General features: G+C 41.2%; 2 protein-coding genes across 3 annotated transcripts in view; one reads left to right on the plus strand and one right to left on the minus strand.

Moving 5' to 3' along the window:
• LOC129722280 (sine oculis-binding protein homolog B) overlaps positions 1 to 21079 on the plus strand; it is a 75099-nt gene extending 54020 nt beyond the window's left edge. Inside the window, exons 4-6 of the mRNA XM_055675605.1 lie at positions 1615 to 2218; positions 18587 to 18907; positions 18966 to 21079. Of these exons, the coding sequence (XP_055531580.1) occupies positions 1615 to 2218; positions 18587 to 18907; positions 18966 to 20353 (2313 nt within the window). The 3' untranslated portion in view covers positions 20354 to 21079. The remainder of the gene's footprint in view (positions 1 to 1614; positions 2219 to 18586; positions 18908 to 18965) is intronic.
• On the minus strand, positions 20936 to 23490 carry LOC129722282 (guanine nucleotide-binding protein subunit beta-like protein 1). 2 transcript variants are annotated; one of them, XM_055675608.1, is made up of 3 exons: positions 23214 to 23490; positions 22889 to 23146; positions 20936 to 22184 (listed from the first exon to the last, which is right to left on the minus strand). In XM_055675608.1, the coding sequence occupies exons 2-3, from the start codon at positions 23024 to 23026 to the stop codon at positions 21339 to 21341; spliced, it is 984 nt and encodes a 327-aa protein (XP_055531583.1). In that variant the 5' UTR covers positions 23027 to 23146; positions 23214 to 23490; the 3' UTR covers positions 20936 to 21338. The 2 variants fall into 2 exon arrangements, with proteins under 2 accessions (XP_055531583.1, XP_055531582.1); XM_055675607.1 differs by having other exon boundaries at positions 22889 to 23490.
• Between the last annotated feature and the right edge of the window lie 695 nt (positions 23491 to 24185).

A 24185-nucleotide genomic window follows, 5' to 3' on the forward strand; every position in this document is an offset into this window, starting at 1 on the left:
AGCGAATTATTGTTCAATTGAGCAGAAAATTATACACAGCCAAACCGGTAGATTTTTACTTTAAAAATGGTTTACCGTGAGCTTTATGCCAAAAATTAAGTGCAGTTCTGTTAGCGCTATATAATTCGCTTGCGCAATGCTTCTTGTTTCGACACCATTTTGAACACTATTGAGCATGCATAAACAAAATAAAAAATACTGGCATAAAGAGAAGATAGAAAGGGGCCTTCCACATACCACGTGGACAGATTTTTGACGATTTCACGGTTCACTGATCTTGCTTGTATAGCAGTCGATACCCCGTGCAAGTGGGGATAGGAGTTACTGGTCAATATGCTCTGGATCACGAGGGGGTCTATTTTATGTCAACTAGTACAGGTTGTACTCAGGGATGTCAGAGCTATTTCGTAAATCTGGCAAGTCTTGTTATACTGTTGGTACGCATTGCTAGCCGTTTCCAAGAAGTTTTTTTCTCAAGTTGTGAATTCGAAAAAATCGCTTACTATTTTACTGTAACTTTTTCGATTTTTACTCATTTTAAAGGTGTAGAAAGTCCTATTTGTTAGTTTCAACATGATCAGTTTTCAGAATAAAGTCAAACTCCAAGAGTCCAATTCCAATCGGAAGTGCGTTGGACTAGATTTTTGGGTCTCCACCCGGTCCGATGTTGATCATTTCTACAAACCTTGGTATAAACCAAAGTGTGAACATTGTTTCTCTCTTTCCCTCCGATTTCAATGTCTACTACCGCGTAACAAATATCCGTTAATGTTAGTGTCAGTCAACACATACCAGGTACAATGTTGTTCACGAATATGGCTACGGTACAGCCTTAATCAGTCAACAATTTTCGCTTTCATGTGTTAGGAGGGCAACAGCAACTGAAGCTCGGCACCGCTGTATGTGCTACTTGCTGGTGTTGCTTCTGAGCATATACCCCGGTAAACTTCTCTCGAAACCCGATATCGTCCTGTTTCGCGATACCGAATGGAACGGAACACAATTTTAGAATCAGCTAGACTATACAAAATCGTCCTGGAAGGCGTGTGCGGATATTGGGTTTCCCTTGCTGACGGGCGGCGGCGGTAGCGCATTCACTGTTTGACGCAAAAAGTATCCACTTTCGGGCGCTTTCTCAGCTTACACCCGCCCGGTTGGGTTCGGTATGTGTTTGCGAACGGGAAACCAGTGAAGTTCACTTTTTGTGCACTCCTATTTCGATGATTTGATAAGAATGGTTTTCCCTAATAGTCACGGTGGCCGGTGATAATTTTTTAGTTTAATATATCGTAGCAACAACCACGCTTTCTCGCGAAATTGACCATTCATCATCCATCCATCATCGGACCGCATGAATCCCGAACAGGCAACACGGATCCTGTTACAATTATTATCTCTCTCCGATTTTTCTCATAGCCATCTCTACGCTCACACCCCAGCTCCAAACCTTTCCCGACTCAGGCAGAAGGACCGGGCGAAATTCGACCTTGGTCCGGTATCATGATTTTAATAAAATAATGACTTTACGTTAGAAAATATCCCTTTACACTGTGCGGCTCAGGTTCTCATCAAGTTTTCCTATCTCTCTTTCTCTCCCGCTCGTTTCGCACACAGGATTTCGCCGAGACAGCCATGAACGATATCCTCGGCTGGTACGGTTACGGGGACAGTGTGGATCGTATCGATATCACTCTGCCGACGTCCGCCACCCCAACCCCGACAGGAGGTGGCGAATCGAATCGCTGCAACAGCACCGGCAGCAGCAGCAACTACAACAAGGATAACAATAACGGCACAAGTAAAGGCTCTTCCACGTTGAAATCGAAGCACAGCAAGGCTCAGCAGCAACAGCAGCACAAGTCGAGGCAATTCAATATACGGCGGCAGCAGCATAATTCCAGCGAGTTACGTGATACTATTGCATCGGTAGCAGCCGTCGTCACATCAGGTGTAGCCTCTCCGGCGTCACCGTCGTCTTCGTTAGGAAAGGCTGCTGCCACCGGGGGTACAGCTGGTGGTGGTGGGGGTGGCAATAATACTATCGCTTCTACCAATAATAGTAATGATAGCAGAGGTAGCTGCAGTAATAACAACAACAATAACAACACTCGAAACGGTGTTAATTTACACCATCACGGAGAAAGCTCAACTTCCGAGAAGGACAGCTCCCGGGAAAGCTCTAAGAGTCCGATGCTGGTGAAGATGCTGGACAAACAAGGTACGGTATTGTAAAGATGAAACCCAGCTATTGTTTAATAGTTAGAAATAGTTTGATGAAAGGGAGAATGGTCACATTCTTGACTTAAGGGAGGTAGGGTATCGAACGTCTTCATCAGTGGTTTTCGGCCCCCTTTTGCATAAGATTGCTGCAGAAAAACTGCCGAAGAAAACCACTGACGAAGATGTTCGATACCCTATATAATATCCGAGGTTTGAACCAATGGTTCTATTTTCATATGGCAAATCTGAATCATGAAACGATTCTGTTATGTCAACATATTATAGTTTGTTGGGTAAATTTCGAAAAGCGACAAACTAATTGTATATATAGTACGATTTTTATTATATTTAGTATCAGTACAAAATTTTAGTAATTCCGCAATACGTTTTTATGTTATATAACAATAAACGTTTCAATGTTATATAACAAACTAAATTGTTGGCAACATTTTTATACAAGGTTTGGGGGTAACTAACAGTAGATATTCGTTGCTTAATTTTCTCAAATGGCTTGATTTATTATTTTAAAATTCCCAATAGCTAATAGTCTATTCTAATAGAGGAACCCAAATTTATTCATAGTAACAGTAAACTTGTCTGTGGCAGCTTTAAACAACTTGGTGTTGAGAATTAACCCATTTTAAAGACATTTTGATTTTACTGAGATTTGAAGCCACAAACTTCAACTGACCAAGTAGACTCAGTAATTATTCTACTTCGGATTTCGATTTCGACTTATAACCATTCTACACCGTCGTTACAATCGTCCAATCGATTAGGGTTTGTTTCAAAAAAGGACAATAGTTCACCGCACTTGCAACTCGAACAACCACCCTCTGGTTAGCCTGTTCTGGCCCGAAGCTATTTTCTTCGATGTTGAAGTCTTCTATCTTTTGCCTAGGTATCTACACGTAAAGTAAGTTACGCACCCACATGGCGTACCTACGTTCGGCAGGGAAAACGAGAGCGGTGGTGGCGTCTTATGACAAGAAAACAGAAAACCAGACACCTTTTGAACACGACACAGCCTCCAATCTTCGAGTGAAACGGCACAAAACAAGGAACTACATGTGCACACGACGACGTATCGACCTCTAGGTCTATAGGTGGGGGTAAACTGTCAGAGGCAAAACGAAACCTTTTTGAAATCGAGCTTTTCTCAAGCGGATCAATTTTCACATTATTTTAATTGATAATCATCGTCAAACGAGCATGATGCTGACTGACTCCTGCCTCTGCCGGTAGAGTTCTGTAGTTTAACACAGCCACAGTTTCTCTGTTCGAGTAATGAACTGGACGGTAACGTTTGACGTGCTTCTGAATATATTTATGAGACGGGCAAGTCTCAGTCCGGACGGAGCCGGGGAGAAATCGGACAAAAGTATGCGCCTATGATTCGGATTTGAATGTTGGTTGGTTCATTAAAATCGCGAAACATTATCCGTGCTTGTAACGAACGGCAACGGCGGTCACGGCTGGAGCCTATGCTCTCATTATGATTACCAAAATCCGATTTATTTGGGTTCAGCTCAAATATCTGCTGCTGAGCCACCAGAAGGAGGCAGCCAACCAAACCAAACATATGAGTGAAATCGGTTTTTTAGACCATGTGTCCAGGGGCGGAACCGTGGTGCACACTCATTACGAACAACGCCATTGCCATCGCACAACAACTCGGATGATCGGCTGAAACCTGAAACCATCCTCGTTGTTGCTGTTGCTATCGGTGGCCACTATTCAATGAGCCGTGGAAAAATCATTTGCTTGCCTATCGGTTGAGCTTCGGTGGATGACGACGTGCTGCCAAATCCATCAGGGCAGATGTAACCGGCTGTGTGGAGAACGAGCAATCAATCCGTGTTCCGAATTAGTGATTTCCAATTCGATGTGGCCGCGGCTGCGTGATTTGTTTATTATTCTTACTATCGTATCCGATCGGAGGATATACACACACTGCGTGTGCGTTGGAAGGGTTTGACTATCTTAAGCTCTAAATTTTAATGGTTGTTGGAATTTTTGTCAAGTGTCATTACCTTGAGGGCTTAGCTCTTTTTACACGAAATATTTTTTCAAGGGTATTGATTATTTCCATGCCTAGTTGTTTGGATGTTTCATTACAATTGGGTTGTTTAGCTATATCAGTTTTTTATATCATCTGAAATATCTGCATTTTCTAAGTAAAACGTAATTTAAAATTTTTTTCTATCGTGGTCCTTCGCTTTTTAAATCACGATTCAAAACTGCTCGAAATCTGCTCGACATCGCTACAATGAAAGTTCGCCCATATACCAACTGTCATTGTAGCAATTTAGAGTTAATTTTTAATCTTTATTTAAAAATCGAAGAATAATGATATAAAGTTTTTAAAAATGACGTTTTGCTCGGAAAATTACACTCTTTCAGATGATATACCAAAATCGGAAATCCGTGAATAGCTAAACAACCTAATTCCAGGCATTTTTCATCTTCATTTTCTCTAGATTTGCTTATTTCGTTTTATGTTATTTCCGTTTCAAATTTTAATCAAACTTAGAGTTTGTATGCGTTGGTTTTGTGTATTTTATTCTAAAACCTTGCGTAAAATAGTATTTTTAGGAAATTTCCTTTGTCGTCCTGTAATCATCAAAAAAAAAAAACACTACAGTTTGGATCAAAGATGTTCGATCAAGAAGCTCTTTTGCGCGCATGCCGTTGCTTTTCTGTCCACTTTTGCAAATTCCTCGTCAGATCATTAATTTCCGTGCAAATTCATAAACGAAAACAAACCTGAAAATCTCCTCGTGCCGTTCAAAATCCATCTTCACGTATGTTTTGACATCCATATGCAATGCATCCTTTTGTACTTCATCAGGATCTGTTCGTTCAACTTTCGGAGCGTGTTTCAGCCACTAGGTTTTGCTTAACCTTGGAAAGAAAATCTTATTCTAGGGTTAAGTTGATGCATGGATTTAAATTATTTAAAATGCAAGTTTTTGTACAAAATTTAATAATGAGTGATCATTACGGTGTTAACACATTGATACAAAACAAATACCAGAATTTAGTTTTTTGAAAATCGATAACGGATTCGCACTATTTGAAAAAGAAGAGGGCAAGCGTCCTGTTAGGTTGCTTCAAAGATAACTAGAACAAGATTCCTAACTTCCATGAAAAATATGGAAGTTTGAACACGACCGATTTCCGACGGTTAGTGCTGCCATCTGATGACTTAAATTCTCATAAAATTGTCAATATGAGCAAAACCGATTTACCGTGCATAGTCCGTCATCAATCGTTGAGCTGTTCAAGGTTGTATATGAAAAAGGTGTAGCAGTTTGGTCAGTTCGACGCTTAAGATAACATGCAGATTAATGATATTGTCATTTTTTGCACTTAATGCTATTGTCTCCCAGATGGTCTCGAGGTACGATGCTGGCCTAACAAGCCAGTCGTCGTAGGTTCGAGTCTCGGCTCGGGAGAGACTGTTAGTGTTAGTAGGATCGTAGCGCTGGCCTCGCAATTGTCCTGTACACTAAACAGTTGGCTGCGAAGTCTGTTTATAACAAACAGAAGGTCAAGTTCCGAATCGGAATGTAGCACCAAGGCATTGCTTTGCTTCGCTATCGCCATATTTTTTGCACTTCAAAGTACAAAAGAAAAGTGTGAAATTAACTGTCAGAGTGGGGGTTTATATTGAGCAGGGCCGGCGTCACATTATTTTCCCGAGTGGGTAGTAAGGAACAGAGAAGGCGACATACTGATACCTGAACATAGTTTTACGAAAAATCAATAGTGCATCAACAATAGGGTGCCAATGGAATGTTTAAGAGAAATTAGATTTTCAAATTTTGTTCAGTAGTGATGTTTGCATTAAAAAAATTGACATTTTTCGGATGATGATAGAAAAAAAAACCAAGACAGATAATTGATTTCAATGAATTTACCATGGAAGGTAATTATATAAGCTCACTTGCAAAAGCATTTCCACGCCCTTGCGAGTGGCCTCCCGGGAGTTTACCGGAACATTCGCTATGGTGGACGAAAACATGCGTGTAGGCATGTTTTTAAGTTCTTTCTTCGTTTTATTTATCAATTCCTCCACAATTTCCGCGACAAAACTGTTGGAGTAGGTCTTATGCTCCTGGTTTGCCCAGAAACTCTGGATGGGACACACCCTGGATACCGCATTGATGCATTGATTTTCAGCCGCTTCAACTCCTCCAAAGATTGCTGCGAGTAGTGGGCCGACACCAGATCCGGCCAGAGCACAGCGTCTTCGCCCCTATGGTATTTCTTGGTGAACGACGCAACTTCCGGCAGGCACTTCGTACTATAAATTTCCCCGTTCACGGCCAGCACGGAGCTTCTCGCTGATTGTCAGCCACAGCAGCACCTTCTTTGGGAACTTGGTGTGTGAAATGAGTTTCACCTCTGTGCCCACTTCGTAGGGGGAGTAAGATACGGACTTCTTTGCCAGTCGCTTTTTTTTTGTGTGGACTCATCGCTGCAACCATTGGTTTTTCGCCCAGGTGTTTTTCTGTGCTCTGCACTTCATATTATTGGCAGTATCACTATTGAAGTGAGTGATACGCTTATTATACATATTCGTGCTTGTGTATTAGTTTACCTTTCCGTTTCAAGCTTAATGCTCTACTATACCGAGCTTCTGTACATCATTGTTGGGATCGCCTAATTACAATTCCCTGGAGAGAACTTTCATACGTTACTCACACCAGTTTTATTATAATAGGGACTTATTTTTGTTAGAGCAAGCGCACCGGTGAGTTGCCATTTGAGTTGCTATTTTCACAACGCTGGCCGTTGCTATTTTGGATAGCAACCGATGTTCGCACCGGTCGTTGCTATTGGGGATTACCAATTCATCTATTTCTTTTTAACGCCGGCAGTTGCTAATTTCTAAAGACCGTCACTAGCTAGCATTAGCAAAATGTTTGTGTGTGTCGTATTTCCCAAAAATTCTGCGCATCTAGTAATAACCAATTTATCTGTCCGTCAATTGTTTCCGGAATGATCTGCGTTCTTTCTGCTTCATAAAATATCCTCTTTATTTCAAGCTACTTTGTTTTAACTTTGTTTACGTTCTCCCAAATTATCGATAACACAATTCTGTTGCAGGTTTCTTCGTTTGTGCGTGCATGGATTTTTTTATCCTTGTATGTTTAATTAAAGTAATTGCGTTAGACCATGGAACGTTTCGCAACGTTGCCTTCAATAACTATTATACTCAAAATTGGTGAACTGTCATTAATTGTATTTTGTACTTTGTGCTGTCTCGATTCTTACAATTTGCTTTTAATATTTGCAAATTTGCAGCCAAACAAAATTTTAATGTAGAACGCGGAAATTGTTCTCGAGTATTTGGTTGATTCTAGTGACGAAGAAAATGATTTCGTGAAACAAATCTTTTCATACGCGAGTACGAAAAGGATTTTTGGAAAGATTCGGGGTGGCTCTCAGCCTGGAAAACGGTAAAATATTGACCGCTATGCTGAGGAAGCTTGCCATCCAGCGTTTTAACCATGTTTTTTTTTTTCGGAAACACCGGTCTATACCGATGACCATTTCCGACGCCGCTTTCGAATTAGTCTTACGTTGTTTTCGAAGATTAGCAGCTGTAGATGCGAAAAATGGTTTTTTATTCAACAACCGGACGCAACGGGAAACCTAAGACTAACATGCCTTCAAAAGAGTCAGCAGCAATATTCGGCAATACTCCCGAGCAATTCGCTCAAACCTTCCAGGTTTATTGAAATAATGACATGGTTGACCAATCTTGCGAGGACTTGAGCTTTATGCTTCGTGTAGATTAGAGTGCCAACCAAAATGGTCATCTCGAGTTTCAAAGAAAAACTATAAATGTTTACCCGCCCGAAAAAACACCCTGTGCAAATTTTCAGCTCAATCGAAATTACTTGCGTCCTACGACGTGTTTAACCAAGGCAAAGCGTTTCGTCTTCAGGGGCCGACCAATTATGTTCGAAATACTCATTATTTTCATAATATTGTTACGAACATTTACTATCGAGCACAACAAAACAAACAACAGTTTTACATTATTCATCAAATAGCAACGATGTGGCACGTTGCTATCGCGTTGCCAAATTTAAAAACTCTACTACCCGAGGTGGGGATTGCTATTTCCCAAACCAAGGAGTGGGAGTTGCCAAACTAGCTTTAGAAACTTCAATTTAGCCACTGGTGGGCTTGCTCTTAGAAGGAGAGTCAACAAAGGTACTATAGAATTCAGATTGAAGGAAGGGTACGTGGTGAGGAGCCTGAGAATGTCTTGCTAAAGAAGCCTGAGAAACCCATGGTAAAGTCCTTCGACAACCAAAATGGCCTGATTCTACTAAGATTCGAACCCACGACCACCTGCTTACCAAAGCGGACTCTGTAACCTTGCGGCTACGGAGCTCCCAGCCTGCCAGTCGTTGCCAGATAGGTCTTGACGTCGATCACCACCATCACGTCGTGATTCGCCGGAAAAATCGACTTGACCATTTTATTCAGCCGCTGCCACTGCGTCATTGCCTGCAGCTCCGAGACCAGTGAACGGGACTGCCGCTTTCTGATGTCCATGTTTACCAGGTACTTTTCCACTGTTTCGCCGGATGCACCGACCTTCCGATCAGGCGTACGCAGCGATGTAGCCACTTTTCCCTCGGTCTTCCTCTTCAGCATTCTTTGGAGATTCTTGTCGCGCAGGGTCGCCGGCCGTCCGAAACCGGTCATTCTTCCGATGCTCTGGCTGTAGTCCAACAGTGCCAAGATGTTGTAGATACGGAAACAAGCGTAACTGGTGTCCCTTTTCCGTATGATGTCCGAATTCGACACGGCGGAGTAGCTTCACTGTTTCGCGTGTAAATCGGCATTTTTTGAGCATTTTTTTAATGCAAACGTTAGGACTAAACAATTTTGTCTTCTCGAAAAAAGTCTCCATCCAAAATTTAAGCTCAATCGGACTTTAGATAAGGTTTCACTTACAGTCGTGAAAGTCTTACATTTTTGACCAACCTAAAAATGTACAACAGTAGTTGTTGAAGTTTCAGAAATCGATTTTTTTTTTATAGCAAATCTCTTAGAAAAGCATGAAATATTATTTCACAAAAAAAAATATTTAAAAAAATTAACTGTCAGGAAAATGGAAACTTTTGCGAATGAGAGATTCGAGATACAACAGAACACACAAGAGACACTTCCAACTCGAACATTTCTTTCATCGATCAAAAAAATGTAACTTTGACCGCTTTAAGGCTCTACTCCCCGAAGTCCGATTGAGCTCAAATTTGGCATGGAAAATTTTTACGAGAAAACAAAACTTTAGAACTCTATCGTAAATGATACAATTAAAAAAATAATCCTTTTCCCTGAGCAACTGTACATAAATCTGTAGATTTATAACCTCTCGCTCAACGATATCCATAACAAAATCTGTCACTCGGAACATTACATTTTATATTGGTTTTGTCCTATAGTTCCGTGTGGGTATGTACCCACATGGATATTTTCCGAGTGGCTACTACTACCCACATGAACCGCCGGCCCTGATATTGAGGGGTTATATTTATTTCCAGGTCCAGTTCACCAAAACCTAAAATTTGATAAGTCGCAAGCCAGGTTTCAGAACCATTGTGCATATGCATTTATTAACCTCGGCAAGAGTGAAAAACTTGGCTGTAGAGCGTGCTCATAGCGGTTATCAGGAATTTCTGATGGTACGCTTAATTTTAAATGATGCGCCGATAATTCTTTATTCTTCCGGAAAGTTTTCGGATGGTAGTACCGTACAGTCGTCCACATGGATACTGAAAAAATTGTTTCACCTTTCAGCAGTCATGTCATGGCCTTGTCGTCAGTTGATTTTGACGTTTAGTATACATTATATTAACAGTGTATAAATTAGTTCGACTTTTGCTCACGCGCAGCGACAATCATGTCCGATGAATTCTGCAAGAGTCAGGTATCTTGTTCTAGTCATCTTTGGTTGCTTACAAGCACGGAAGCCTCCTGCTAGATGGATCTTCCGGACAGTAATATTGTTAGTACTATCTTTTTTGGCAATATCCGGATGCGAAAGTCTTGGGTTTACCTTGATTGCCCTCAAAAATTTTCCAGTTCAACTGGCGATCGTATGTGCCATTACGACGCACAGTGCAACGTTCTATAGACAGAAATCAAAAAAGTAAATTTAGTATTGAACCAATTCTATATGTTGATATCTTTTACAAATGTTTGAGACATGAGATTTATTGATGTTAATAGCCTCGTGAGTTCACTTATGCGGTTATGAAACGTATTTACTGTTTCAACTATACAAGTGACACGTTCTGTTTAAAAAATATGCTAAAACCAAAAATCAAAATGGCAACGGTAGAGGCGTGTTACTACTACATTTCATATGATACTAAGGAGGCATATCATAGCGCATGTGAGAGTTAAAGGTTTTCTAGTCATTCTTCTTTGTACTTAGAGAAAAAATACAATTCCGATTTATAATCGATGACGTTAAAGTCACTCCTTCGTAGCATAGAAATAATTAGATATTGTTTGCTAACCTCTCTCTAGAAGTGAATAATGTTCCAGGAAAATTATTTTATACTTCTGTACAGAGAAATCGGCGTTTGACCCATTTTTGCGATTACGTGTTTGATATTCGTCATTTATGAAAATCATAGCTCCCATCGGTACTAAATATTTTTCGTGTCACAACAGTTCAAAAAATTACTAGAAAAGTTGTTTAAATTTTTGTCCCACATTCCCATACTTTCAACGGACTGTGCGATGCTTGCTCTGATCTTCTCGACGTGAGTGTGCAGAACTATTTTTTTTCTTGCATCTTCCATTTAGCACAATTTTCTTCAAACTCCACGTATCGAGATGAAACTTTCAGCATTGAAAGTCAAATAATTTCCAAACTAATAGTTGTCAAAACATTTTAAGTCAGTTTACTATGTTGCCCATAATTGAAGAGTGGGTCAATATGCCATATAAACTGCTCCATTATTCATCTCAGCCCATATATTCATCTCATACAACATGAAAACACAATTGAAAACAGAAAAAAACGCATATTTTCTTCTTAAACCAATTTGCTAATCCATGGAATGGATTCTTTTTAGTTCACTTTAAATTCCTCATAAAGTATAATCCTCAAAAACTCACTTAAAAGCACTAAATTTGATATTATAGTCGGGCATCTGCACTAGAAAACTCATTTAATTCAATCACCTACTTCAGAAAACAAAATCCGCGCATCGCGCTATACGGCTACAACGAGACTCGTTCAGCAGCCAACCAAAGTTTTTTTCATCACTAGCGGACCACTTAATTTTTTAATCACTAAACAAAATCACTCACTACACTAAGAATACTTTAATATTTGAAATGTTCACCTCAAATTTCCTAAAACAATCTTGAATTAGCAGAAATATATGAGATGAATTTCTACACTTCCTAAATTTCAACTGTATCTATTTTCATCTGTTTTCACTGCGTTGAAGAAAATCAAAAGTTGCCAAATCAGTTTCTGTTAAAACGAAAAAATCATACTGAGAATGTTGAATTATTCCGACATAACTGACATAAATCTACAGCACTGTAGTGGTTACTTAGGTGACCAATTTTGCACGTAAACAACTACAGCGAATATCTAGGTAACCTACTACGACGGGCTGCGGCTACGTTCATTCATAATAACGTGATTCATTCATGATTGACAGTGTGATGTATATGGAGGCGTCGTGAGATGAATAATGAATAATTGAGCAGTGATTAAAGTTTTGAGATGGATGTGGAAGCGTTGTAGAAAATGGTTTGTTTCACAAAATTCAGGAAAAGTCTAGCTAATTTTTATAAATATACAATGCTGAACGATTCCATAAGAGCACGTAAGCATATTTAGTTTATTTGTTCAATGATTTCGGAAAATTTGGTGTTTAATCCGTGCATTCTTCGTGAATATCGGCTTAATAAGATGAATAATGGAGCAGTTCCCCTACACAAAAAAATGTTTTGAACGTTCATGACAACTTTTTCAAAATTACCCCATGTTAGATGAAACAGAAAAATCTGCAATTTTGAATGCAAAGAAAATTGTCAAACCCCAATGCCATTTGGCTTATGTGCATACTTTGAGAATTATATCGTACAATATAATGTAAAGTAATATCTTTGCATATTTACTGCATCTCGAAATCCATTTTTGGACAATAGGCTCCCGTAGATTCTGATAAAAATGGCATATTAGCCTATTCTTCAATTATTGGCAGTAGGGGAGCTGCTCTAACTTACTTTTACAGACAGATCGATTATCGAACCAGTGCCGAATCCAGAAAATGTTGTCGTATCACTTGATCTTGGACTGCTATCCTTCAGTCGCCTTTAACACCTTACACGCAGGACTAGTAGTGAGTCACTTTCTAGTGATTTTGTCACAATTTTGTTGGTCGTGTTTGTGCCTCAAGTAAAAAATTAAAATTGTAGATGGAATATAATCCATTTAAGGTTAAATAATAGATTTTGAAGCCCTAGATTATTCACTTTTTGGTCACTACTTGAGTGAAAAAGTCACTAAAGTCACTGTTATTTTACCCCAACTTCGATACTAGCCCTGTCGTCGGCAGCACACAGTCAACGAGTTTGGGGTATAGCCCGAAGTCGACGGTGTCTATCAAGATTTCTGTGCCAAACACCATTATCCAGTTTGCCGCCAAGGATTGATTGCAATATTCTACACTCAAAAACATCAAGAGCTCGCCGATCAACCTTCAGTGTCCATGCTTCATGGCCATAGAGGACCACCGGGAGAATCAGTGTTTTATAGAGTGGTAGTTTTGTACGGGTTTGCAGCTGGCGTACTCTCAGCTGAAATACGCAATCCGTAGAAGGCCCTGTTTGCAGCCGCTCTTTGCCTTTTAATTGAACGGCTAACCTCATTGTCGCTCGTCACCGATGCACCCAAGTAAATAAATCTGTAGACTACTTTATATAATTCTCCATTTATCATTACCGCAGCACCAACATCCGACGGGCTACTATGTTCTCTACCAGCCACCATGTACTTCGTTTTGACAGAGTTTATCACTCATTTCTCTCAATTGATTCGTACGCTGTCCTGAAGTCTATAAACAGATGGTGAGCCTGCAAGTTGAATCGAAATTAATCAAGGATTTGTCGCAAGATAAACTCCGTGACAGAGCGTCCCCTTGAAAACCACATTGGTATTCGTCAACAAAGGATTCCCGCAACGGCCTCAATCGATGGTACAGGATGCGAAAAAGATGCTGCGAATATTTTGTAAATTGGGCATATGAGACCCTCCATCCAGTCAGAGGACAATTCTTCATCAGCCCACACTTCCAGCATGATCTGATACATGATACATACATCTGTTCGCTGCCAAATTTGAAAAGTGCAGCGAGAATGTCGTCTTTTCCCAGCTGCCTTGTAATTCTTCAGCTTTTCAACTGCTTTGTTCACCTCGCCCATGGTTGGTGGATCCGCAGTTTGTCAATCATTCTTGACTTAAATCCTGCTCCTTCTGATGCCTCTGTCTTCCTCGCCGTTTATCCGCATACCAGCATTTTAGTATACAGTATCCCACGTCCGGCCACCTCTAATTTTTTGGTCATCAGCATTCTCCCCCTGTCGTTGCAGGTAGATACGTTTCTGTTCCTAATTCCGTTTATCTTTTGATAGGAGCTCCACGCGCGGTATCTGGAGAAGCAGCCCTCTGCCTCCGCAAGAACACGCTCCCATGCTGACGATTCTTCCGGCGAAGAAGTCTTTTTCAGCAGCTTTAGCTCCCTACAGATACCTCCCTACGCTCTGACGTATCACAGCCGTAGCCAACATGTGACATCTGGCACTATTCTCCTCATCCGTCACCTGCTTGCACTCAGCGTAAAACTACTCGTTGGGTGTGGTTGTCGCAACTGTGCCCGTCAACACTTCTCGCGCTTTTTTGCTGATCGTACTGTGGATCAGTGTTGTGAAGTTTCGACACTGCAAAATGAAAATGATACAACAGCAATTTCACTCTCACTCTCATCACACTGATATTGAGTCTCACCCGTTTCAATTTTCAATATTCGCAGTTGTCAGTTTCAACTGAGAATCTATCATTGACAGTGAAAATTTGCAACACTGCTGTGGATATGTCTCCACTATTCGGTTAGGTCCTCTCTAATTTGCTTATCAAGTTTCTGGGTGTGAGTTCAACCGTATCTTCCTCGTTGTCCTTGACAACGGTTGGACAACCGAGCGCGGATCTCGGATACCACGAGATAGTGATCCGAGTCAATGTTTGATCCTCTGAACGACCTTACGTCTTCGAAAATTCCGACGAATTCAAAATGAATGCTATAGATGATAAAAAGGTCTGTCTGTCCAACTTGCGCATTTGCATCTCCGATAAACGATCATGATGTCATATCCTGGGCACTCACTGTACGTCTTCTTAAGGAGATCATAGAACCCCTTCTTCTCGTCAACAGGTTTATTATAAGTCGGCACCTACTCATTGATAAGGTTGTAATTGAAGAATTTGCCCTTAATCCTCAACATGCATATACGGTTACTGATCAGCTTTCGTCTAATGACACGCTTCATCTGTCTCCATCTGAGCACGAAACCGACATCGCTTTCTGCTTTCATGTCGCCACTGTAGTAGATGTGGTACTTAAAAGAAGTGTCTACATTAAAATCTACTGCCCGGAATTCACGTTCTCCTGTTTTTGGCCACCGCACCATAGCTGCGACCTCCACATTTACTTCCGCAGCTTTCTAACTCGAGTAGAGTCCTTACATTCCAAGTACACAGTTTCCAATAGTTCGAAGTAATTCAAATTCGGTATGCTGCCCTACTAGTGCTGCGATACCTAGTCTCGCAACGGGACTAGATATAGCTGGCAAGGCCCCGCATTTCATGATTTAGCTGTGCGGTCCAGGTCAGACGATGTTGTACGCCGCCCCTAACATGGGAAGACGGCCGTGTATGACCCAGTCAGCAAACGACCAAAGTTTCCATCGGGGATTAGTTACCCGGTTCCCGCCAAAGTTACTCGTATCCCAGTCGCGCCACGTAGAGGTCGGGATAGGAGTTGTTGAATAGGGGTGGATGACCATAATAGGGTATCATGTTACATGCCATTTACCAACCATAATATTGTCGAATTTAAAATAAAGCAAGCTTTAGCATCAAGACGCTAACCTACTTGGATTGTCAAAAAAGGCCGACACAAAATAGTGAGTGGGGTTTACCCGTCAAATGACAGATGTGACTTAGCTTTAATGGAGTGCGGCAAATGCATAGCATTTCACAGCGAAAGTATTTTTTTGCTGGAAACACTACGTGCTTTGCTACTTTTTCCTCGATAGTACTCCAATAACACGTAGAGGAGCGGCAACACTGTTAAAGGTGAACAAGTTAGAAAAATATCCGCTTGAAGAAAATGAAAAATTCATATGGTTTTCGGTAGTGAAAATAACCGAAATTGGAATCAAGCGTAGTTGAAGCAATTCAGTGCGTGTTATCGTTAAAAGTGTGGTTGTTCTAATGGAAGTACATTTGTAAAACTGTTCAGAAAAGTTAAAATTTTTTTGTTAAGTTGTGCGGCTTCCGGTAGCGCAGTTTCGTGGTAGTAGTGTGTATGTCTGGATAATGTGTATTAGATGTGGACGTGCAAGTTACAAGATTGCTGGTAGTGCTGCGCGCTAGCCCCATGGGCTATAGTACAAATAGGAAACAAAAATCGGAAGATGGCAGTAAATTAAAAGATGAAACCTGTGCAGCTGAGAATTCTAGTGTTTTTGGATTCATTGCGTCGCGAGTGATGGTTTAGATGTTTAGATTGTTGATGCTATTAGAGTGTGATAGTGAGGGGAACATCGTGGCGCCATGTGGGATGCATGTGTGATGTTAAATATTACCGGTGCTTGCTTATGTGGAAACGAACTATTCAGCTAAGTATACACTATTCAGCTAAGTATACACTAAGTATACACAGGCTTGCCAGAGCTGCGGATTTTTTTTTCTATTAATGCGCAGTATATGTAGCTTGTAGTTTTGATTGACGAAATCAAAACTCCAACCGAATAAATTTTACGCCTTTATTCTAGGGTTTCCTAGCTTTTGATTAAACATTGGTGCATGAATGAAGTTGAATTGAAACTTATGCGATGACATCATCTTGTTATGCATTCCCTTTTTATCTCTATTTATGACTTCTCTAGCTTTTGATTATTTTGTTTTTGCTCTGGGGCAAAAATTTCAAAATTTTGGTAAATTGTCTGAAACGATAGAACCTATAATGATTGCTCTGGTATTTTTCAAATGCATTAATAATGTTGTATTGATATTGATGCCAATACGCTATTTATAAAATTTTCGAGTTTTGGATGCATGAATGATGCCAAATTTTTAAATTTTCACTTACATCAACAATGACGTCAACCGCGCTGTTATTATCCTTGTCCACGCGGCGGCTTTTGTAGTGATATCCCGATCCCGAAAAACTAACATTTTATCTAAGTAATAATCGCGTACAGATTTATCGTTTATTGTAAAGAATTACCGTTCAGTGTTATTCGCGACTTAAAAAATATTTTTGCTTCGTTTCCTCATACATAAAGTAAATTTTAAACAAATTTGTATATTTTATAAAACAAATCACGAACATGTAATATCATTTTTACTGTCAGTTTAAGCCGGTCCCAAATACTCTAATATGTCGATGTAATCAAAGATTATTAATTATAGATACGATCGCATAGCTTGTCGAAGTGAGTCCTGATACGCGAAAATTACCGGATTTTCAGGAACCCCCCCCCCCCTTTACCCGTGTCCACGGCGCGCATAGTATTCACGAGATAATACTATGAATTCGTCGAGCTTGATAGCGTCCATATCGGTACACAACGCACGAAAAATTCGTTAGATCGTATAAAATTCGCTGGTGGCTTTGAATTTCAACAGCTTAGTTTGTCCCGTCCATTTATTTTTTAGTTATTTAATTCTCTTTATTTAATGACTCCACTTTTTTTTAGTGATTCGTAACTTTTCAGATATCATTCAGTAAATAAATGAAACAGATTAAACTTAACCTTAGGTCAGATAACTGAATAAATTCGTTAAGATCAGAGCGACTTGATATTTGTCGGGTGTGTGTTTCCGCGGATGAATTTTTGTAAGATTTTGTAGTCGACTGAAATAAATAAATAATTTCGCTCGGTAGTGATATAATGACTTCACGAGGAGATGCCCGCTTAGATTTTTTTTTTTAAATTGGTAATATGGCTCGCGTGCGCTTTGTTTTTACGGTGATAAATAAGCAAACAGAATAAATTAGGATCGCATTACGACTTTCGCGGCCGATATAACGAACTCGTAGGCGCGATATTTGTTATTATGAACCCGGCACTGGAACTCAGCACGCCGTTTACCAAAACGAACCATGCTGTAAACCTTGCCCTCTTCTCCAACATCCCTGTGATTTCTCGTGGAAGTGCAGAGGTGTTCTCGGCTTGCAATAAAGCGGGTATCACGTCAACATGTTCCCATACACACTCCTTCATTGACCTGCATTCGGATGCGGCCGGCGCTGGTATTGCCCAATATAAAGATTAGGGTCATCAGTTTTTACACATTGAAGATGCATGTTAGTCCCAAGCATCATCTGTTGGTTCTCTGTGTAACTACAGCTGATCTGGCAATAACGGAGTAGCAACCGCGGGCGGTCAATCATGCTCATGCTCATGCTCATGATAGTATTCCAATAACACGTAGTATATTGCGTTTAGTGAAGCTTTAGAGCTGAAACAAACATCATTTCTGGACTGATCCTGCGACTGCGACGGAATATCCATAGGCTCAGCGCCATATTTACGGGGGAGCCACCCACATTTTGGGGGCCTCCACAAATCAAGAAAAAATGCCGGTTCTGTTGCATCGCGTACTCTTTTGAGACAAAATGAGTCTTCGAAGGAACAAGACTAGTGGAAGAGTTTCCAAAAAGATTTAGATACATTGGAGAAATAGTATAGAAGAAACCCAAAAAATAGAAGAAGACTGTTAAAAATACTTAAAAATCTGGAGGCCTTTCAAAAAAATTGATATAACGCTTAAAGGGAAATTCAGGAAATCTCCAGAAAGAGTCTGAAAAGGATTCGAGAATATTCTTTCAAATGTTATGAATCTGTTTAGAGTTGGAGTTGAAAAATTTTCGAAAAAAATTGGAAAACCTAAAAAATATTTCAAAAAAGTAATCAGTCTCTTGACAAAAAAGGCTAATTTTTTTGTGAAAATCTTTTGTAACGACAAGATGAGCAGTGGAAAATGTATTCAAAAATGTTCCACTTTTTTTTACAGAACCCGTTTGTCAGTGGTGCTGCCGGGGTGTGCCCCCAAATCAGACCGGCATTCTCGGTACAACAGAGGGAACAATCTTCTGCTCCGAGTCGTGCTTTTCCCAGAGCCGCCGTGCTTCGTTCAAGCGGGCCAAAACGTGTGACTGGTGCCGGCACGTGCGTCACGCCGTTAGCTATGTGGACTTCCAGGACGGGGTTACCCAGTTGCAGTTCTGTTCAGACAAGTGTCTCAATCAGTACAAGATGCAAATTTTCTGCAACGAAACACAAGCTCATCTGGACATGAACCCGCACCTGAAGGAAAAGAGCACCGCGACAGGAGGTAATCTAGACTGTTGTAAATATTATAAACTCATTTTAACTGTGTATTTTGACTTTAGGCAACCTGATTACACCTGACCTCTGGTTAAAGAACTGCAAAAGCCGATCAGCTTCACCTGCGACGGACCGATCGGAATCAACTTCACCTACTCCATCGCTGCCGATGCGGCCATCACCGGAACCGTCCCCAGTGATGCAATCTCCTCCTGCTAAGAAACCGTTGATTTCGGTTGCACCAGTCTCTAAGTTGCTGTCCAAAAACCTGCAGGTGACCATAACTCGATCGCCTGTCAAAACGACGCGCAAGCGTCGCACAGCTCTTCGTCCGATACAGCAAACCGTACTGGGATCTCGAAGAGTCGCAAGCGGCAAAGGCGATTTCTCACAAATCAACCACAACAACAATAATAATTCAAATGTGTTAAACAACAATTTGACTGTGAACAGTGCGACAATTATGTCCAAACCTGCCACCGCAACTAGTTCCAACGTTCAAGATCTCCGTTCAAGCATCTCAATTCCACAACTTTCACACCCAAAGAAATTCGAAAACCTAGAACCTTCTTCAAACCCTCGACCTACGTTGAACCTCCCACCTCCATACATGCAGCTGCCGCCAACTGCAGCTCCTATGCGTCATCCTTTCTTTCCGATGAATCCTGCCTTCCGCTTTGGGACACCTCCACCGCAGTCACCAATGCCACCGCCTCCACCTGTCGGCAACCTACCACCAAACATCGACAATTCAAATCGTCCACCAGCTTCAATACTGGGTTTGCCGGCACCACCAGTTACCATTCTTGTTCCGTATCCTATCGTCATTCCACTTCCGCTGCCCATCCCGATTCCTATCCCTTTAGTTGACTTCCTCAAAGCAACCTCCAGTGAGCAGAGCGCCGAATCAACTAAGGTTGAACCGGCGAAAAGTGTGTCGCCGCTTTCCAACACTGAACAGTCAACCAGTCGCACTGATGGTCGAACAGTAATGAGTGAAGCTGAGCTCGAGGAGGACGCGGCACAAGACGATTCACCGCTGGATTTCACCACCGTCAGCCATGAACAGCGCCTACAAAGGGAAGCTACCGTTATTCTGCCCTTCGAGCAATCTGCAGAGCCAGAAAGTTACACCCTAGAGGCAGTCAGCCACGATGAGCAAACAGTGGACGATGGCGACAAAATTCCCGAGCAAAAGTTGCCGAAGTTTAAAATTACTAGACTTAGTTCAAAGTGTGCAGAGAGCGATGAGGTGACCGGCGAACAGTCCAGTGAACGTTTGGGGAGCGCTGAAAAGAAACGGCAGGAAGACCGGGAGGAGGAGGAAAGTCGCGACATGGTGGAAAGAAGTAGACCCTTGCGGAAGCGAAAACGGTTGGCAATGGTGGTACATCACGAACAGGTCGAGGGTAAATTGTTACGTGAAAGTGATTCCGGTGATGGGAAGGGTTAGGGCGTTTAGGTGAAGACTGCTGCATTAAATTGGTCTTGAGTGGACCGCCCTTACTTAGTAGGGATTTTCCTAGAGATTACTGTGGGCTGAGAATGAAAGCACGAATCCCTAAATAATGACGAATATGCAGTTACCTGGTTTAGGATTGCTGCTATCGCAGTTCTTGAGCGAGCAGAGAATGAGGGATAGGTCTTGATCATTACCATTGTCATTGTATCACGGTTGTTGATCGTAATCGTAATAAAAGGGAACGGATAAAAGCACGTAAATTCATTTTGAAACTCATGTTCACTCAATATGACGTCTCAAGTCCACACAGTCTCCACCATTTAGACTTTAAATGCAATTGAAAATAAATGTATTTATTAGGAACTTCTCGAAAGAGGCTTCAAGACGCAGTAGTTTTTCTCAAGTGAGCTTGGTTTAAGCTCCTAATCAGTGAGTTGGAGTTTCCAGATCATTTTTTAGAGCAGAAGGAAAAAAAAGATCCATGAAATGATAAAAATATTGCTAGCAAAAAGTTCTTATATCAATAAGTTCTAGTGGACGGTTCGGTATCAGAAGCGAGTTGTTTCATATATCTGTAAACATGTAGAAAAATAATCATACGTTTATTATATTGGTCTAGTCGTAGATTTGCCGTTGATCAGTAATTGTTCAAATTAAAAGCTATTAAACGTGTGTAAGCGAATCGTGTGTACTCTAGAAGAACGTTCGCTCCACTAACAATCAAACTAACGCGAAGAAGTTCCACGCAGTCAACAGTGTAGATTCATCTTTGTTTGTAAAGTATTAATATTGTAAACTGTACATAAGCCATAATTTAATAAATAAAGTAGCCAGTCCGTCAGTTTACTCAAAGTAGCTATCGACAGAAACTGAGTAACGTGTAAACATTTAGTTCGGAACGTGTAATAAAAAAGCAGCAAGTAACTAGTTTTTTTTGTTCATTACCATGAGGTGTCCTCTCCTTCGGTCCAGAGCGTCAATTATACAAATCCCAGAGCGAGATCTGTCCATCCGAACCGGCCGCCGCCATGATGACTGCCTTCCACATGGACACCTTCTCGTCCGAGTAGATAATGTCCATCAGTTCGCCTTTGTGCTCTGTGAGGACGGCTAGCGGACGCAGGCTTTTCCAGGAGAAAATCCGCAATCTTCCGTCCCAACCGGCACTAGCAAACACTTTCAAGTCTTTGCGAATTCTCACGCGATGTACACCGGCGTTCTTGATTGCTATAACAGATTTTTGCCGAATTTCCAGTGTTTGACGATCCAGCGAAAAGACGGTGAGCTTATCGGAGGACCCACCACAGACACCCCGGTTTGTAACCGGATCGTAGTCCAGTGCCATCAGACACTCTCCGGCTTCGAACTGCAGATGGCTGATGGGTTTCGACATATTCAGGTCCCAGAGAATAATCGTACCGGATTCGTATCCAGCCAGTAAGTAACTACATCCTGCGATTTCGATTGGCATAAAACACATCACCGTACCTAGCGGAGGTATGGCACCCCCTTCAGGTACGGTTAACTGCTGGCGCTCGGAAAAAGTACGCCCGCACAGAATGGAAATGCTCGATCCCGCCTTCGGGATTATCACAGCTGGTGTCGTGCTGGCAAGGTTACGCTGCGCCGTACTGTGGTACACGAAGCGACAAAAACCTACGTGGTTGGTGCTGACTTCGTGCCGCAGGACGTACGCCGAGTTGGTGAGCTCCCACAGTTTGATGTAGCCCTCCTTTTCCTGAGTAATCAAGGCATCTTCGGTGTGCGCAACGTTGATGATGGGACTGGTGCCAACGGAGAGCTGGTAGTGGGTGCGGTTGCTCTGCAAGAAAGGAAGATCGATTGTTAGATAACTATACTCTGTTGAACGCAGCTAAATTAAAATAACCTAGTAATAGAGGTTTTAAAATAAATGCTAAAAGAGTCGAAAAGTACTATAATTCAACATTTTTTTGTATCAGTTTACTTCTCTGCTGATGCTTTTTCGCGTTCAAATTCTTCTTGATTTACGACAAACGTGTTGTTATCAGTAGTAATTTGATAACACTTATTTTGGTCACCTTTTGTGAGTCTCTTCACTGCCGCTTTGTTGCTTGTAAACAATGTCAAGCATAAAAATTGATTAAAGGTTTTCTGTACCACAAGCAAAGATCTGTTATTATGAGGATCAAATTCTGTCCCTGAGAATTTTATTCAATTAGACGATTCAAGCGATTTCATCGATCAAACACGACTCAACTTTTCACACCATCTGATGGCAGCGGAATTCAAGAATACAAATAGCTGCCTTATTGAAAATAATCGATTTTCGACGCAGCGCAATATGTTATGCAAAAAGCATTGGAATATTTAAATAATATTACATAAACCGAACTTCTATCTACATGCACTGGCAGCTGCGCACTCCATTATAAGCATTATAAGCAAGTTCAACGGTTTACAGAGTAAATTTTGAATTTTGATACCGCTCTATTATGTTTATCTATGGGGAAAAACAATTCATCTTTACTCTCCACTGATACTCACCTGCAAATCCCACAGCTGAACGGTTCCCTTGGTTGTACCGGCATGCAGCCGTTCGGAAGTGTGGAAGCACAGTGAGTGAAATGAGCTGAGATCCGGCGACTTCAGGCAGTAAACGGGATCCGGTGGAAGCAGAGCCATCGTCTCGATTGTTGGGCTTTGAGCAAACTTGCGGCGAATTGCTGTCGTTTTTCCCTACCAGAACAGCACTACTAACATCAGCAGTGGTGTAGTTGCTAATACGCAGTATGACGATTTTTCCTGCTTGGGGACAGTCTTATTTGTGATGCTATCGATTCTATGAACTACAGAAGCCGATTTTCAGTACATTTTACCGTTTACCGCTGTCCATGACGCGCTGCGAAGTGGTCCACCGGAAGATTGTGACCTTCCCGAACGACCCAAGCTGGCGAGCAAACCGTTCGACGTCAATTTACTGTTGCCGCTGCGTGGCAGATGACTTTCTTTTTCCCCTGACCGTACGTTCACTTTTCTCCCAGCTGCCTAACCTCCTTTCTCCGTTGTTGAGTTGATGAACGTCGAACTAGAAGCAAGAGTAACGATGTTTTTTTGTTTCTTGTACTTTTTGCGTATTGTATATTTTTGTTTACTCTAGCACATATTATGACGAGTATTGTTCATAATATCGAAATCTAATGCAGCTGTTCAATTTTTCAAGTGCGAAAACAGTTCGTTTTGGTTGATTTTTTTGCTGGTATTCTAAGTCGAAAAATAAGTTTAAATTACTGTGAAGCACGAAGTAACTTACATTGTTCAATAATTTTCGTGGTGGTGTAATTTGTAATTTAAAATCACCTTCACGTACGAATCGGAACAATTTCGCAATATCAAAGCTAGTAAACAAAATTTCACAGCATATGTTTAGCACTGGGATGAAACCAAAAACGGCGCCGTGTCTGCACGATCCTTATAACGACGTATAGATGGCATTGTTCGAACGGAAAGCCATGTTTCGGAAGGTTTACTACTCTATTTCAAATCTGTTTGTCTGGTTATCAAATGAAATACGGTGAGGTCTATTTTTGGGCATTTTTAGCGCGGGTTGCTTCTCTCCATTGCTCAAAAACGGTGCAAGATATCGATCTCATCAAGATTCTTTTAGCAATGAGTTGTCACGGGCTTACGAAGCGGGAAACTTTGAATATTTAGTTTTTTTTTTCACCAAACGTTGGATTTAAACGAAGAAAATGCAATTCCAATGAGCGATTAAAATGAATGTTCGACTGACAGCTGGCGCTGCAGTAAAAATTATGATGACGATTTGTAGGCAGCATTTTAA

Source organism: Wyeomyia smithii, chromosome 2, assembly GCF_029784165.1.
Source record: "Wyeomyia smithii strain HCP4-BCI-WySm-NY-G18 chromosome 2, ASM2978416v1, whole genome shotgun sequence".
Classification (NCBI taxonomy): Eukaryota; Metazoa; Arthropoda; class Insecta; order Diptera; family Culicidae; genus Wyeomyia; species Wyeomyia smithii.

Coding starts and splice junctions, on each gene's coding strand:
- LOC129722282 (XM_055675608.1), bottom strand. CDS start 23,026: ATGGCTCTGCTTCCACCGGATCCCGTTTACTGCCTGAAGTCGCCGGAT. Junction 22,185..22,888: donor TTCAGCTGTGGGATTTGCAG/GTGAGTATCAGT, acceptor CCTTTCTTGCAG/AGCAACCGCACCCACTACCA.